General features: G+C 37.7%; 3 protein-coding genes across 7 annotated transcripts in view; 2 read left to right on the top strand and 1 right to left on the bottom strand.

Moving 5' to 3' along the window:
- The first annotated feature begins 934 nt into the window (after positions 1–934).
- On the top strand, positions 935–3221 carry LOC116604010 (uncharacterized histidine-rich protein DDB_G0274557). 2 transcript variants are annotated; one of them, XM_032365738.2, is made up of 3 exons: positions 935–1122; positions 1554–1626; positions 2628–3221. In XM_032365738.2, the coding sequence occupies exons 1-3, from the start codon at positions 1093–1095 to the stop codon at positions 3125–3127; spliced, it is 603 nt and encodes a 200-aa protein (XP_032221629.1). In that variant the 5' UTR covers positions 935–1092; the 3' UTR covers positions 3128–3221. The 2 variants fall into 2 exon arrangements, with proteins under 2 accessions (XP_032221629.1, XP_032221628.2); XM_032365737.2 differs by lacking the exons at positions 935–1122; positions 1554–1626 and adding an exon at positions 1653–1802.
- Positions 3222–3997: 776 nt separating this feature from the next.
- Positions 3998–7635, bottom strand: LOC5520795 (programmed cell death protein 2). Its single transcript, XM_048730398.1, has 4 exons — positions 7005–7635; positions 6260–6519; positions 5437–5550; positions 3998–5269 (listed from the first exon to the last, which is right to left on the bottom strand). Exons 1-4 carry the CDS (start codon positions 7600–7602, stop codon positions 5087–5089), a joined length of 1155 nt encoding a protein of 384 aa, XP_048586355.1. The 5' UTR covers positions 7603–7635; the 3' UTR covers positions 3998–5086.
- A 327-nt stretch (positions 7636–7962) lies between these two features.
- The window catches only part of LOC5520794 (mitogen-activated protein kinase-binding protein 1), a 43596-nt gene continuing 36336 nt past the window's right edge, over positions 7963–15222 (top strand). For 3 of the 4 annotated variants that reach the window (XM_048730783.1, XM_032365735.2, XM_032365734.2), the window contains exons 1-11: positions 7964–8368; positions 8457–8548; positions 10496–10558; positions 11201–11258; positions 11370–11471; positions 11648–11725; positions 11817–11855; positions 12279–12380; positions 12466–12648; positions 13479–13549; positions 13857–13946. In XM_048730783.1, coding sequence (XP_048586740.1) covers positions 8261–8368; positions 8457–8548; positions 10496–10558; positions 11201–11258; positions 11370–11471; positions 11648–11725; positions 11817–11855; positions 12279–12380; positions 12466–12648; positions 13479–13549; positions 13857–13946 — 986 coding nt within the window. In that variant the 5' untranslated portion in view covers positions 7964–8260. Of the gene's footprint in view, positions 8369–8456; positions 8549–10495; positions 10559–11200; positions 11259–11369; positions 11472–11647; positions 11726–11816; positions 11856–12278; positions 12381–12465; positions 12649–13478; positions 13550–13856; positions 13947–15222 lie in introns of all 4 variants that reach the window. The other variant, XM_048730782.1, reaches the window with a different exon arrangement.

Genomic DNA, 15222 nt, shown 5'->3' with positions numbered 1-15222 from the left:
GAAGATGGTACCACGGGCCAGCGTCCCCAGCGGTTCTTTTACGTCCCTCAATACGGGTTAATGGTGTGCGATAAGAGACGGGGACCTCCGGCTTAACGTCCTTATCCGAGAAGATGGCTTAAAAATAACAAGAAATATCATGAAATTCCACGAAAAAAACAATGAATCCGGGGCCCCCTTTCTTGAAACTCTTGCTTCGGCCACCCTTTCTGTAACTTCTGGATCCGCCCCTGGTCTTTCTATGACTTCTATGTGCGGTATGCGTTATTCCCGATTTTTTTTCTGCGGTATTTTCGAAAATTGTGTAGGGTATTGTTGTATCTAGACCCCCAACGTCCCCCCCCCACTCCCCCTTCCCCCAGACACACATTTGTTACAACAACCTGATGGAGGAACCACTTTAGATGCCTATCTATTAAAAAAATGTCATACTTTTTGTATCCCTTTTATGCCTACCCACACGCCCACGCCCCTTGAAACCGCTGCCACTGACGCTTCATATACAAGAGAAGTTTACACCGTGTTTTTTTCCTATTATTCTGGAATGGGAATGGTTGGTAGAGAATGTTCAGAATGGCATTCGAGTCATTCTGCTACAGGTAGCAAAATGGGTGGAATGGCCTTTATTCCATTCCGGAATGGGAACGCGGGATAAACGAACGCGCGTTTTTTCTATTCTGTCATTCTCATTTCGGAATCACGAGTAAAAAAAAGGCGCCCTAATAAAAAAAAAAAAACGCGCCCTAAGACAAAAGTTAAAAAGTAGCCAGAAAGGGTAGTTATTATCAAGACGTTTTCCTTTCATCAATTTTAGATATGTATTATTTGTAATCAGCATGTAAATAGAGGAAATAAACTAACAGCTGCTACTTATGCATTAATGCGTGACACGTGACGTCAAAGTGTTACTATTTTGTGTGCGTTACCATAGTGCTTCGTATCAATAATTGTCATGTAAATCCAATATGGCGACGTAGAAAAGACGTCGGTTTGTAACCTCATGAAGTAGAACTTGCTTTTGTATTTACGCGTAATCGACCTTCATTCCTCACGCGAGGTATCGAGGCTTTGAGCTTCGCCATCCACTCTTCTATGGGTTGTGGGAGTTCAGCACCAGACACAGTAAGTTACTTACCTCTAAATAGTCTGAAGTTTTCCTTTTTGTACGACGATTGAAAGTTACAACAACCTCGCACTTACTGTTGTCAAGATTGCCAAATTATTCAATTAGTGTGGTATCTCTCGTTATCTTGAGCTAATCGAGTGTCGATGGTTCAGCAAATCAAGCAGCCACTTCTTCAAACTTTGCTTTTTTTCGTTTTAATTTTTTAGTCGTCTTTATATATTACTTACTTTTACATCTACAAACAAACATTATCCGCTTATTTAGTTATTCACTAATTTGTTGTTTTAGCTAGACAGGCTTGAAAACTGATAAAAATAATCTAGACAAATTCAATAGGCCTCATGTTTAGTAAAAAAAACTAAATATACTATATTCTTTGGTGTATAAAAAGAAACTTTTCATTTTATTTCCTGGTGCTTTTTTTAAGGTTCACGTGACTCATGTTCCAGCTCAACATAATGTCCGGACAACAACCACAACACACTATGCCACACAACCAGGTACGTCCAGATAACAATCACAACACACTACCTGATACAGAAAGATATGTCCATTCAATAATCACAACATACGGATGCCACAGAAGCAGGTGTATCATACAAAAGTCACAACACAATCATGCCACACAAACAGGTTCGTCTTACAAAAACCACTACACACTATGCCACACAACCAGGTATGTCCAGACAACAACCAAAACACAATAATGCCACACAAACAGGTATGTCATAAAAACACAGCGCACTACCTGACAGAGCAAGGTATTCCCAGACAACAATTAAAACATACTAATGCCGCACAACCAAGTATGTTATACAAAAAACCCTACTTACTACCCATACAGCATGGTATTTCCAGAAACAATCAAAACATACTAATGCCACACAACCAGGTATGTCATACAAAAACTACTATATACTACCCAAACAGCATGGTATTTCCAGACAACAATCAAAACATACTAATGCCACACAACCAGGTATGTCATACAAAAACTACTACATACTACCCCTATGCATCAAGGTTTAGCCAACACCTCATGCCACCTTTGTCCAGACAACAACTACTACAGCATGGTATTTCCAGACAATAACCCCAACACACTATGCCACACCACCAGGTGTGTCAGACAACAATCACTACATACTACCCCTATGCATCAAGGTTTAGCCAACACCCCATGCCACCTTTGTCCAGACAACAACTACTAGCATACCAGGAACTGAACAATATGCAGAGAGGATAGTGCCATAGCTAGGGGCAGCTCAAGTAGAATTGGAATTTTGCGAAGAACATGTGCAGGTAATGGGATTTATCTCCTACCCCCAGAAAATACAAGGAATTATTGAGCTTGCAACCTCCCCTTTAAGAAAAAATCTGTGTAAAACCTTCAACTGCAAAATACTCGTTTTTGGCAGCCAGGTGAAGGTTGCAAGCACTTTCTAAAGTGTCTAAGACACTGATGTAGAAGAAAAGACAAATGTATTATATTCTGCTTCAGTGGTACGTGGTGGATACCCCCAGCAGGGATATACCAGGCCGGCCCCTGGATATCAGCAGCCCTATCAGCAAGGTCAAGTAGTACAAGCTGGCTACGCCCAACCCAACACGGTCGTCGTCAACAACAACAACAGCAACTCCAATGACTTAATGGTTGGAATGGCAGCAGGTGCCATGATGAGTAATGCCATGCACCGCCCTTACTACGGTTATGGAGGATACCACCATGGTTACCATGGCTACCATGACCATGACGTTCATATTCATCACCATGATTATGGTGGGCATGATCACTACGACGGAGGTCATCATGATGGCATGCATCATGACTATGGTCATACCTATGAGGGAACAGAGCATCAAGCATTCGATCAGGATGTTGGCGTGACAGGGGGAGGGTGGGATGACGGCGGGGGAGGCGGAGGGTGGGATGGCGGCGGGGGAGGTGGAGGATGGGATGGTGGTGGAGGAGGATTTGATGATGGCGGGGGATGTGATTGAGGGAACTATAAGAAATACCTCGACAATTTTTATATATTGTACAGTATTAGTTAGATTATTAATCAAATGGTTCCTAATTTTGCAGTGGACTAAATAAAAACAACAAACATCTGAAAATACCAGTTTACTTCCATTCGATTACATAAGAATCTCCGATGATTTTTAACGGAAAACACGAAAAATATTTCAAATTATAGAAAGCAGTGTGTCTATTTGAAGTTTCTTTGAGGATGCGACTGCTAATTTAGAGCAGATGGCCTGTTAAATATTTCTGATTCGAATAGATTCTTTTGTCTTTTAACGGTTGAGGTTTCCGTCGGACCTCCGGAAGTAAACTGGTGACAATGCGGCTTTAAACCACTAGTAGTTTAGAGCCTCCTAGCACTGTTGGTTGAGGAAGTAAGTGATCAATGTGATGTACACATTTATTTACAGAAACAGTGCTGAAAAAGTCTACTTTTAAGCTATTTATTTAATAGGGAATGAGAAGGCAACATTGTGTCCCTGCTTTTTAGTAGTAAAGTTTATATGGATATATTGGCCCTGTCACAAGTAGTGAAATTTAATTCCTATTGCATGCAACAACTTCTTCCAATAACCTTGTCTCTGTCCTGCCAAAAGATCCTTGTTGACTGAACTTCTAAAGTACGCTTTCCGTGACAATCATCAAGTTTGGCAAAAGTACTACACCAATAATGGTTTAGAATCTGATTTTGGTTGCACTATAGTTTCAATTAGACAATTTTTCTATAATCAATTAACTATAATGCCTGGCAATGTTTTCAGGCATTTTGCAGGTAGAGGGTAGCATTTTCATTATTCTTGTCCATATTGCCATCATCAGCAGAATGATAATTATTTGTATCAAAGCACATTAAAAATATTTAATGTTTAATTATTAGAAGATTAATTACTGTATATATATCACATAATTACAAATAAAAATTCAAATCCCACTTTAAGTTTCAAGGTCATAGTTATCTGTTTAACAACATTACCAAAAATTATTATTCTATTCCATGCTGTTGCAGCTACCCTGCCTATTGTGGCGAAGCTAATAAGATAAAATAAAATATTCTTTTGGTTGTATGTACAATAATAATCTGCCTACCTATGGCTAGTCAAGACCAGGTGTGGCAAAAAAGACTAACACAAATAATGCAATTACTTTCATTTTTTTATTACCTCCCTAAAAAGCTGATAGAATCGTTAATGCCAAGCTATCTAAGCCATCTAATATCTTTCAGCCCAATCAACTGTATGCCTGCTCTGTTTTCTCATACCCAGGTTTAAGCACCTGCAAGGGCGTTGGGAACAGAGGTTGTTTGGTAAATTGATTTAGAGATGACAAACAAAGAAACTCCCCCTGATTTGGTCGAATTTTGCATTGATTTGCAACACGCTCTCCGTGTTTACGTAGATACCTGGTCAAGTTACGTTGCGTAATCTGAGCTACTACCCAGTGGCACACGAAGAGTCCCAGACGCGATATACGAAATGGGCCCGACCCTAGGAAAAATACCTTTTTACTGACAACATGTCAAGAAACCAAAGACATGTATTAGGCTAGAAAAGGCACATATACAGGGCCAGAATATTTGTTGCAATATGACCAGGTAAAGTCACCACAAAAGATGGTTTCCTAACGACTTAGCACCTAATGATTTTCTTGCAAATGAAAGTTTATTCTAAGGTTCAACAATGCTGGTATGCACATGTAATTTGTCCACAACTAAGGCTAGCATGGTATTTATACTTCCTTAGTCTGTTTGTTTGGTGGACATAATGGGCTATTGACTCTCCTAACTGGGCTGTGCTATTGACTCTCCCAACAAAAAATCGAATCTAGCTGTTCATAATGTATCAGGAAGGCTTGATTTCAAGCTGTATAAGCCCATGATCCACAAAGTCTATAAAGGAAGCCTATATGTACTTTCTGTGTGCTACTATTTGGTTGCCTTATTGAATCAGTGCATTTCCTGGCAAACCAGTGTCTGTAAAGTCCTGTTTCCAGGCAAACTCTTGATGGTACGGATGTCCTTCATCACAGCTGGTACTACAGGTGAAGATTACAATGGTTCCCCAGTCCATACTTGCTTCTACAGAGTCTACTTTGAGATAGTTGAGAAGCTGTGGCATTATCTGCGAAATGGAAACATGAGGAATTGTCCTAACATGAGCCATAGAGCTACAGACTAGCAAATACAGGATATGTTGTTTGAAAGATATGAACCTTTCAGTAATGACATAGTTGGAAATAAAAGTAATGTGCAACCAAAGCCATAGGACTTAGTAGTTGGATTTGGTACCTGAAACTCAAACTGTCGACTTGAACCACACTGACACTTAGGAACATCTTCAAGTCTTGGCTGATATTCGTCAGATACCCAGAGAGGTTCTCCACCTCTCTGATAACGCAGCACCTACGGGGAGAAAATAGGCTCTCTTTAGTGTTAAATGTTTTTATCCCAATATATGTAGTATGAAATATCAATGGCACATAAATTGATAAAATACAAGATGGTTGGCCAATACCGGGAAATCAGCTTATAAACAACAGACCGTTTTCACGACGTTGCATGCCCATCTAAAAGGCCACAAACTGGCTGGTCACAGCTGATCAAAAATGCAAAAAAGGGGTATTTGACTCTAGGGCCAATTTGACTATAGCGCTGACAGCATTTTTGTCTGTAATCTCCACTTTGTACGACATTTTTCAGCTGTGGCCTGCCAGTGTGTGGTATTTTGGTGCGCATGCAACATTGTGAAAATAGTCTCCTGGCTTACAGTACAAGTCAACTCTGGCCTTAAGGTTATGGTTCACCTTCATGGCCGTGTTGCACTAAAAATAAAATTTGGGTGCCAGAGTTTTGAAAATAGCAAAAACTGTATATACTAAGATTTGTTATATCTATGCTTTCTTTCTAAGGCATTTTTGTTGAGCACAGCCATACTGTTGCCTTTAGGGAAAATGTAAACTAAAATAACTTATGCAAAAAATGAGAACACGTTTTGAAGCCAGGCTATACTTCACATCCCGACTACTGCAAACTCTCGCAATTATGGAGGGTGTATATAATAACAAGACTTTATATAGGTCCCATGCAGGCAATTTGTTGCAGGTTATCTCACCTGATCTGGACATCTAAGAACTCTCTTCTTGAAATTCTTGAATATCTTATCTACAACAAACTTTTCTTTTCCAAGTTCTGCTAGTCTTTCTAGTTCTTGATCTTTGCTACTGTCTACTCCTAGGCTTTTTGACATGGACTCAAACTCTTTCATTTTTTCTTCTTCACTTTTCTCAACGAATTGCTCTTCTGGAGGCTCAGTTTCTGTAATAATTTCTAACTCGGGGAAGAGTACTTGGTTGGGTTTCAAAGGTGTGTTACCTGAAATTACAAGTGGTATCATAGTTATTATTGTTCCAAACACAGAAATTCTGTCTTTTCCCTGCATATAAAAATGCAGTCTATCACACACTAGTATTTTCCCATTATTATCCCTGCATTTAATAGCCGAAACATATTGGTTAAGCAAGATATTATCCAATACAATATTTTTCTAGTTCTCAAAACCCTATTAGTAGAAATGACAGTAGTACGTCTTGGTAATGCAAACACATCAGGATTGTTTTAAACAAGGCACTCATGAAAACTGCAGGCATAAAGCTAGGGTTTGCGGAGAGGTACACAGGCATAGACCTAGTTCCAAATGGTGTAAAACCTGGAAAAATAGACTTTGGGTGGTCAGGGGAGAGAATGTGTGCGTGTGTGTGCCCCTTTGCCCACCTCTAGCAATAGTACTGAACTATGATAAATTGTTCTATACAACACAAGCTATTTTCTAGCTTTTTCATAAATACAGTTAATCACACCTTCTTTAGGAATAGTCTTTCCTTCAGCAAGTTGGTTACACGCAGTCTTATGGCCAGTTTTCCATCCAAAAACTTGATGATCCCGACTACAATAGAACACACTTTTACACTTGGAGCATTTCTTTGTACCACTACAACCACAAACATCGCACAAACAAGCAAATTTCCTCGGTCTGAATTCTGAGCTAACAGATTCCAAAGTTACATTCTCGTTGTCATCAATCTCTGGTGGGGGATTGAAACTGTAGAACTTATTTTTTCTAGGAAGTTGACAACGTAAGACTAAAAAGCAGTCATTAGAGTTTTTTTTATAGCATTTTCCATTACGGCAACAAAAGACAAAGACTGTCCTATGAAAGCATCTTTCTTCGCTTGCGACACCCTCGGAAAAAGGTGAGTACACTTGCATCAAGAAAGCCAATGGTTTTTGACAGCTTTTACAAAGAAGTCCATTTGAACTAGGTAGATTTTCGAGATCAAGCCAGGCAGGCACCCCTCCTACTTTGCTTGGGAAGAATGGGCTAGCCAATCGCAGAGGATTCGCGACTTTTTCCACAAAACCCAGCTCAACATCATCTTCTTCCTTTGAGTCAGCCATCTTGGCACATGTCGTACAGAGCTCCGCGCGGTCAGAATAACCACAGGAAATCCATGGGAATGCAAAATCATATAGCATACTGTATAAAAAACGTTAAAAAAAAATGTGGTAAACAGAAATCTAATAAAATAGTATTGATGATGGTATAATTATGCATACGACTAGAAGGTTTATTTGGCGACTTTTATTTACCAGGGGCTCCAATCCAAGGGGCCCCAAACCTTTTATTTATCCTTTTTTTTTACAAAGATAAGATTTGAATAAATAAAAGTGAAATAAAACTATAGACAAAGTCGGTAGTAGCCTGGCACTAGCGGAAGTCAAACTCCCGGAAAGGGAAAAGTGAACATGCGCAAACTAAAATTTATGCGGCGGGTCGAAGTTTTGAATTAGGAGCCAACAAGAGAAAACTAACTGGAACAAGCTTCAGCAAACGTGGTCTTCTCTTCTGAGTCCCCAGTACAGCGCAGACGGGCGCCATGGCTTCTTTATCCTAAAGTTATCGTCATGGATATAGAAGCATCGTTTTTTTTATGTTTGATAATAATTCATAACGAAGAATCCGTCCTTTTTTCCTTGGCGAAGATGAACTTGCTTGGCGAACTGTTGTACAACTCTTGATCGTTTTAGTGCTGTCGCTTGGTTTCCTCTTACGAATATGCATTCCATGTTTGGGTCAAAAGGAGGAAGAGTGCCTCCTCCTACTAGAAAACTGGTGATTCGAAAAGCTAATAGCCAGCGAGACTTGAGAGCCATCACAGAGCGGGTAAGTTGAATGAGCGTTTTGGCTTGCTCAGTCGATGATTGGGAAATAGTGATGAGTTTATTATTATTTTTTTTCTCTCAAAATGTAGATAACCTTGGAGAAAGTTCTCGGAATAACAGCAGCGACGAATGCCTCTATGGCCTGTAATCCAGTCAACGGAATCATAGCTTATCCTGCGGGGTGAGTTGATATGAAGCCAGTAAGCGATTTTCCGGAGGTTTTTAAAGTTGATACTTAGCCATCTTTAAAATATAACCTTAAAATATATAAACATTTCCATATTGAGCTTAGAGTAAAAATTGTTTTTTCAAACTAATTTCACGTCCATTGAACAATCGTTTTATTTGAACAGAATTACTTCCCCTACTGCATATGGTTTTGCCCTTTCTCGCAGTTTGAAGAATTTCGAAAACCATCTTGGGACGGTGGCTAATTTCTCTCTTGGCATTACTACATTGGTTGTTCAAATTGAGCTTTGTTTATGATTACATGATGGACGAGGTGATCTTGATCGTTCAAGGTTAGAATAGACAGTGCGGTAATAAGGCTAATCTGAAACTCTAGACATATTTTATAGTATATACATAGTCCACCAAAGTTCATAGAAAAGCTCAGACGGCTCCAAAAAGCGTGTTCTATTTGTGAGAATGGCTCCATTGCGTTAGGATGTTGTGATATCTTGATTTAGACCGCAGGTTGAGTCAGTATAAATTATTTATTTTCTCAAATGCGTTATTCGAAAGACCATATAAAACCTTGGTAACGAGATCAAACGGAGCGTTTAATTTCATGTAAAATCTACCAGACATCATCAACTTTAAAGGCTTAATATTTTTTCCTTGCCCCATTTTTTTAAAATTTATTTGTTTAATACTTCTGACAGACTACCTACCGACTACCTCCTACAGTTTTGTTGATAATACGCAAGTTATTTAATTGCTTGAAGCAAAACGCTTTAATTAGAATTCTTTCCTGACAGAAACCATCAACATCAATTTGATGTTTAATTCGAGCGCTAATTTTCCGTGAATAATTCAATTAGAAAGCCATTTATACCCGTTAGGTGTATATTTCCTGTTTGTTTATTCCCCCTGACATGAATTAAAAGCTTATACTTGTATACTACTTTGCCTTTATTAAAGAAATCCCTTCCTTGACTCCTTAAGTATTTTCAGTGTCTGTCCCAATATTGATTCAATATATGCCTGGGTTGTTTCTTATGCTAAATACAGTAAGGTTGATCATACCTAACACACAATTAGCCTTTTTACATTTCTTATATACATCATTGTAATACATTCTCAGTCAGCCCTAATGTTAATATTAGTGTTTGTAAGTACATTTGATAAACCTTAAAGTATTAGTTGTCTAGGAGTTTAGAAATATATTTGATTGTTTGTTTACTTTTAAAAAGTGTGAAGAAGAAAAACAAAGTTTAGCAAAAAACAGTCCTGATCCCAAACAGCTCTCCCATCTGGCTTCAAAGCCTCTTTACAACGTTGTCATTTGTATCTCTTCATTGTCATGATGTATGCTAGGTGCTGTGGATAGTATTATCATTTGCCTCTAGCCTTTAAATGTTATTAATTGTTTCATGTAACACAATTAAGCCATGTGGTCATGAATGAGCTATTTTTATAATAAATTAAACTGTCTTTAGTTGAATAGATTTCAATAGCACACTGCATGCACTGTACTTATATGCAGATTTCCTGGGTAAGATTATATTTTGATATTAAATAAAATACGAAAATGATCAAGAAAGCTGGAATAATCTCTACACTTCTTCTTGTTAAGATAATGATTGATTTAGATTACCTTATGAACCTGCACTTAGACTCACCATAATCTTGGTACCATAATCTCATACAGAGCAAACCAGAACAACATTAAATTTCTGAGTTATGAAAAATAAAAATTAAGGTTTCTTTTTATTAATGGCCCAGAAAAGTAATTTGTACAAATTTAAACATTTAAGCATTTCACTGGATTTTGATTTAGTTCTGTTAAAGACATGTTTTTTTAAACTTATAATTATAGTATGACTTCCTGATTTTTATTACATTGTTAATGTTAGATTGCTCAATGCAGTTTTATTAATTTCCTGTATTATCCTATACCTTCCAGGTGTATTGTTGTCCTGTTCAATCCACGCAAAAATAAACAGAAATTTATCCATAACACATCAAAGTAAGTAATTGAGCATTATCCTCTGCATCCAATATTGTTATTTGTTTCTCCCATAATTGTTAGGGAGTAGCCAAAAATAGTTCAATCTTGCTAACAAAAATATAATTGTTTCATTATGATGTAGTGTAACTACCGGGTTTAGAACACTAATTCAAATCAGAATGACTCCAGCTTTTGGGGAGAAAGGGAGAAGAACATCACAAAACCTTGCAGCACGACATTGGGACAGAACTGAATCCATTCCAAAACAGGCAGGAATCGCACATGTCTAGACACTTTACAAATAAAGGCATGACATCTACGTAAATTTAACACAGGCTTACCAAAATTAGAAACACACACACTCTTTATGACTTACACAAACACATAATAAAATCAAGTCCATTTCACACTCTCACAATAGTTCATCCAAGCTGTTGGTTAAGAGGAAGTTATAGTACTATGGCACCTGGTGAAGGGTGAGATAATAAAAGGGTGGGTAGGATGGGCGATTATTCTCCTTTTCATGCTTTATACAGTACTAAGTAAAATTTTTACTGACCTTCCTTGACCTAGTAAAAGTTGCAAGGAAGAAGAAGAGAATGCAAGACCACCAGATTGTTTTGCCTGAGTTTTATATGCCATAATGATTTTTATTTTCAGGAAAACAATTACGGCAGTTGCATTCTCCAGAGATGGAAAGTACTTGGCAACTGGTGAGGTGTGTAGAAAAATTAACACCAGACTCTTAACATAGCTCATCTCATAGCTTAAAGCAGAATGCTTCTTCCCAGATGCTATAACCTCTTATGTTTAATTTCGTGTGTTCCAGAGTGGTCACCTTCCCTCAGTCCGTGTATGGAGTATGGAAGACCCCACCAATCCACAGGTGTCCGAGATGGCGAAGGGCCATAAACATGGGGTGGCATGTGTGGTAAGTGATAGAATAATGACATCGCATCGATGATCTATGGTCGATCTAAGCTGTGCTCCATGGTCAGACATGATTGGTTTGGTGGCTGCCCGTGGCATCTTCTATGCCTTCATCTCTTACGAAGGCATTAGCTTCCTAAATTTATTTGTCTGAATATAACTTTTTTTTGTATACAGGCCTTCTCTCCCAATCTTAAGTACCTGGTATCCGTTGGTTACCAACATGATATGCTTATCAACATATGGAACTGGAAGGTGATGTACATTGTACTTTTAATGTAATTGAAATAAAATAAAAAACAATATGAATCCAGACCCTTCATCTTGTCTTTCTTGCATTTTTCAGGATGGCTCGAAAGCTGCTTGTAATAAAGTATCTACAAAGGTAATTAAAATTGGTCAAATTATTACTGTATAAAACTAGAAAAGCCTACAGACAAACTGTTGAAAAACTAGATGTTCTGCATAGCCTTGGTTTAGACAAAAACACTGTGACGTTTTGAACGTTATCCTTTTGTTGGGGCAAAAAAGAGGTAGGGCTAACACTTTAAGCATCAGGGCAACTACTCTGTTTCACAGAGGTGTACAACACACTCTTCAACCTTGTGTCGATTTATAATTTATGATTAATAAATTAGTGTAGCAAGTAGCAACATATGGCCATGCTTTCCTTTGTCATCAAAGAATTATGGTCCACCATATGGTCCACAAGCATCTTGCAGATTCAGTTTAACAGGCCTGTGAATAGCCTGTACAAACCAAGCATGACCAGCATTCTTCTTCTAACACACAACACTTCCTTCTACAGGTTTTTGCAATCTGCTTCTCTGAAACAGCAAACTTTTTTGTCACTTGTGGTATTCGTCATGTCAAGTTCTGGTACTTTGATACAGAAACCAATAAATCAAAGGTATTATCATAATGGGATACATTTTATTATCACTTTGAGACCTAAAACAAGATTACGATATTATGCTCTTTGTTTTTATTTATAGCACAACAAAACGCTGCCAATCATGGGGAGATCAGCCCTTCTTGGTGAGCTACGAAACAATGCTTTCTGTGACGTGGCTTGTGGGACTGGTGAGAATTCTGACTACACCTACTGCGTGACTAACTCTGGCATGCTGTGCTCTTTTGGCGCGAAGAGGGTTCTGGACAAGTGGGTGGAGCTTAGGGTGAGTGTCAAAAAGATGGATGACTAGCTAGGGAGAAAGAGCAAAAAATGGCATGAAAGTATCCAATTCTCAATATATAAGCTCAAGATAATTTTAAATTAATAATTTTTAATTCCAAATTTTAAAGAAATCTAGAAGATATATAATTTAGATATTAGCGAGAAAAGCTGGCTTAATTTCTGATCAGAGCCTGACTTCTCCCTAAAAACGAGGAAAATTCAAACTTTGGACATTTGAAAATTGCACTTCAAGCCTTAAATCTCGAAGACGAATCCATTAGAACAAAATACTTTTTTGTATGTTGGTTTACATAACATAAGGGGCCTCTATGCAAAAAATTCAAGCTTACGAAGTTAACCAGACCTTATTTTGGGAAAACTTGCCATTTTTTTGCCCCTCAGCCAGGGATGGATACCAGAGATGTGTGCACACCCCATCACATTTCATATTGTGTGGCCTGTGCGCCCTCCCCTTCTCTCCCCAGCAAATCCTTGTTACACTTCTGTCAAAAAAAAATTCCAGTAGTAAGCCTGGAAAACAGTCGGAAATTGGCTGCCACTCAAAATTGTGGCGCTTTACATCTAACAGCTTCTTCTTGTGTCTGTCAAATACGTCTTAATGGTACATCTACCCCAGTTTTGGCAAATTTCTGCCCCATTTTTGTATCTACCAATGTTTCTTCACCCTGTTTTAGTGTAGCAAGCTAGTTCTTCATTTTTCTAATTGGCCCTTCGCGAATTCAATGGTCATTTGTCACCTTCTTTGGAGATGCCCATGTTTCTATGGGTGCAGAGTCCCCAAAATAACGTTTCTTTATACTTACTTTCCAGGCTTCTAAAGCTCAGTGTATTGCAGTCAGTGAGAAGTACATCTTCTGTGGATGCACAGATGGCATTATCAGGTAATGAGGTGATTCCCTTTTTCTTATCTCGGCCACCTTGCCTACTTGTGATATGGCAAGCTGTGCAGAAATTGTGTGAAAATTGTTGTCAAATAGCTGTTGCTATAGTCCTAAGAACTCATTATTTTAGACAATAAAGGAAAAAAGTCTTAGATATGCAGCTTTTTGAAGATAGCAAGATAATGGTTCATTTTATCCCATGTTTATTAGTATTTGGTGCATGAAAAAAACCAGACATACACTGTCATAGGTCTATCTGAAAAAGGTAGAATGTAATCTGTGATAATCAATGCATATTTTCTTCCAGGGTGTTTAATCCATCAACACTAGAATTTGTCAACACTTTGCCAAAACCTCACTTTCTTGGTGTCAACATAGCTGATGGAATAGATCCAAGGTATTGAGTGTTGTGTAGTGTAGGGTGTTGTATATTATAGCATGTAGTGTAGAGTGTTGTATATTATAGCATGTAGTGTAGAGTGTTGTATATTATAGCATGTAGTATAGGGTGTTGTATATTATAGCATGTAGTGTAGAGTGTTGTATATTATAGCATGTAGTGTAGAGTGTAGTATATTATAGCATGTAGTGTAGAGTGTTGTATATTATAGCATGTAGTGTAGAGTGTTGTATATTATAGCATGTAGTGTAGAGTGTTGTATATTATAGCATGTAGTGTAGGGTGTTGTATATTATAGCATGTAGTGTAGAGTGTTGTATATTATAGCATGTAGTGTAGGGTGTTGTATATTATAGCATGTAGTGTAGAGTGTTGTATATTATAGCATGTAGTGTAGAGTGTAGTATATTATAGCATGTAGTGTAGGGTGTTGTATATTATAGCATGTAGTGTAGTGTTGTATATTATAGCATGTAGTGTAGAGTGTTGTCTATTATAGCATGTAGTGTAGGGTGTTGTATATTATAGCATGTAGTGTAGAGTGTTGTATATTATAGCATGTAGTGTAGAGTGTTGTATATTATAGCATGTAGTATAGGGTGTTGTATATTATAGCATGTAGTGTAGAGTGTTGTATATTATAGCATGTAGTGTAGAGTGTAGTATATTATAGCATGTAGTGTAGAGTGTTGTATATTATAGCATGTAGTGTAGAGTGTTGTATATTATAGCATGTAGTGTAGAGTGTTGTATATTATAGCATGTAGTGTAGGGTGTTGTATATTATAGCATGTAGTGTAGAGTGTTGTATATTATAGCATGTAGTGTAGAGTGTTGTATATTATAGCATGTAGTGTAGAGTGTTGTATATTATAGCATGTAGTGTAGGGTGTTGTATATTATAGCATGTAGTGTAGGGTGTTGTATATTATAGCATGTAGTGTAGTGTTGTATATTATAGCATGTAGTGTAGAGTGTTGTCTATTATAGCATGTAGTGTAGGGTGTTGTATATTATAGCATGTAGTGTAGTGTTGTATATTATAGCATGTAGTGTAGAGTGTTGTCTATTATAGCATGTAGTGTAGGGTGTTGTATATTATAGCATGTAGTGTAGGGTGTTGTATATTATAGCATGTAGTGTAGAGTGTTGTATATTATAGCATGTAGTGTAGAGTGTTGTATATTATAGCATTTAGTATAGGGTGTTGTATATTATAGCATGTAGTGTAGAGTGTTGTATATTATAGCATGTAGTGTAGAGTGTAGTATAT

This window comes from Nematostella vectensis, chromosome 7, assembly GCF_932526225.1.
Source record: "Nematostella vectensis chromosome 7, jaNemVect1.1, whole genome shotgun sequence".
Taxonomy (NCBI): Eukaryota; Metazoa; Cnidaria; class Anthozoa; order Actiniaria; family Edwardsiidae; genus Nematostella; species Nematostella vectensis.
The sequence above is the reverse complement of the archived record's forward strand: the minus strand, read 5'-3'. Positions and strand labels throughout refer to the sequence as shown.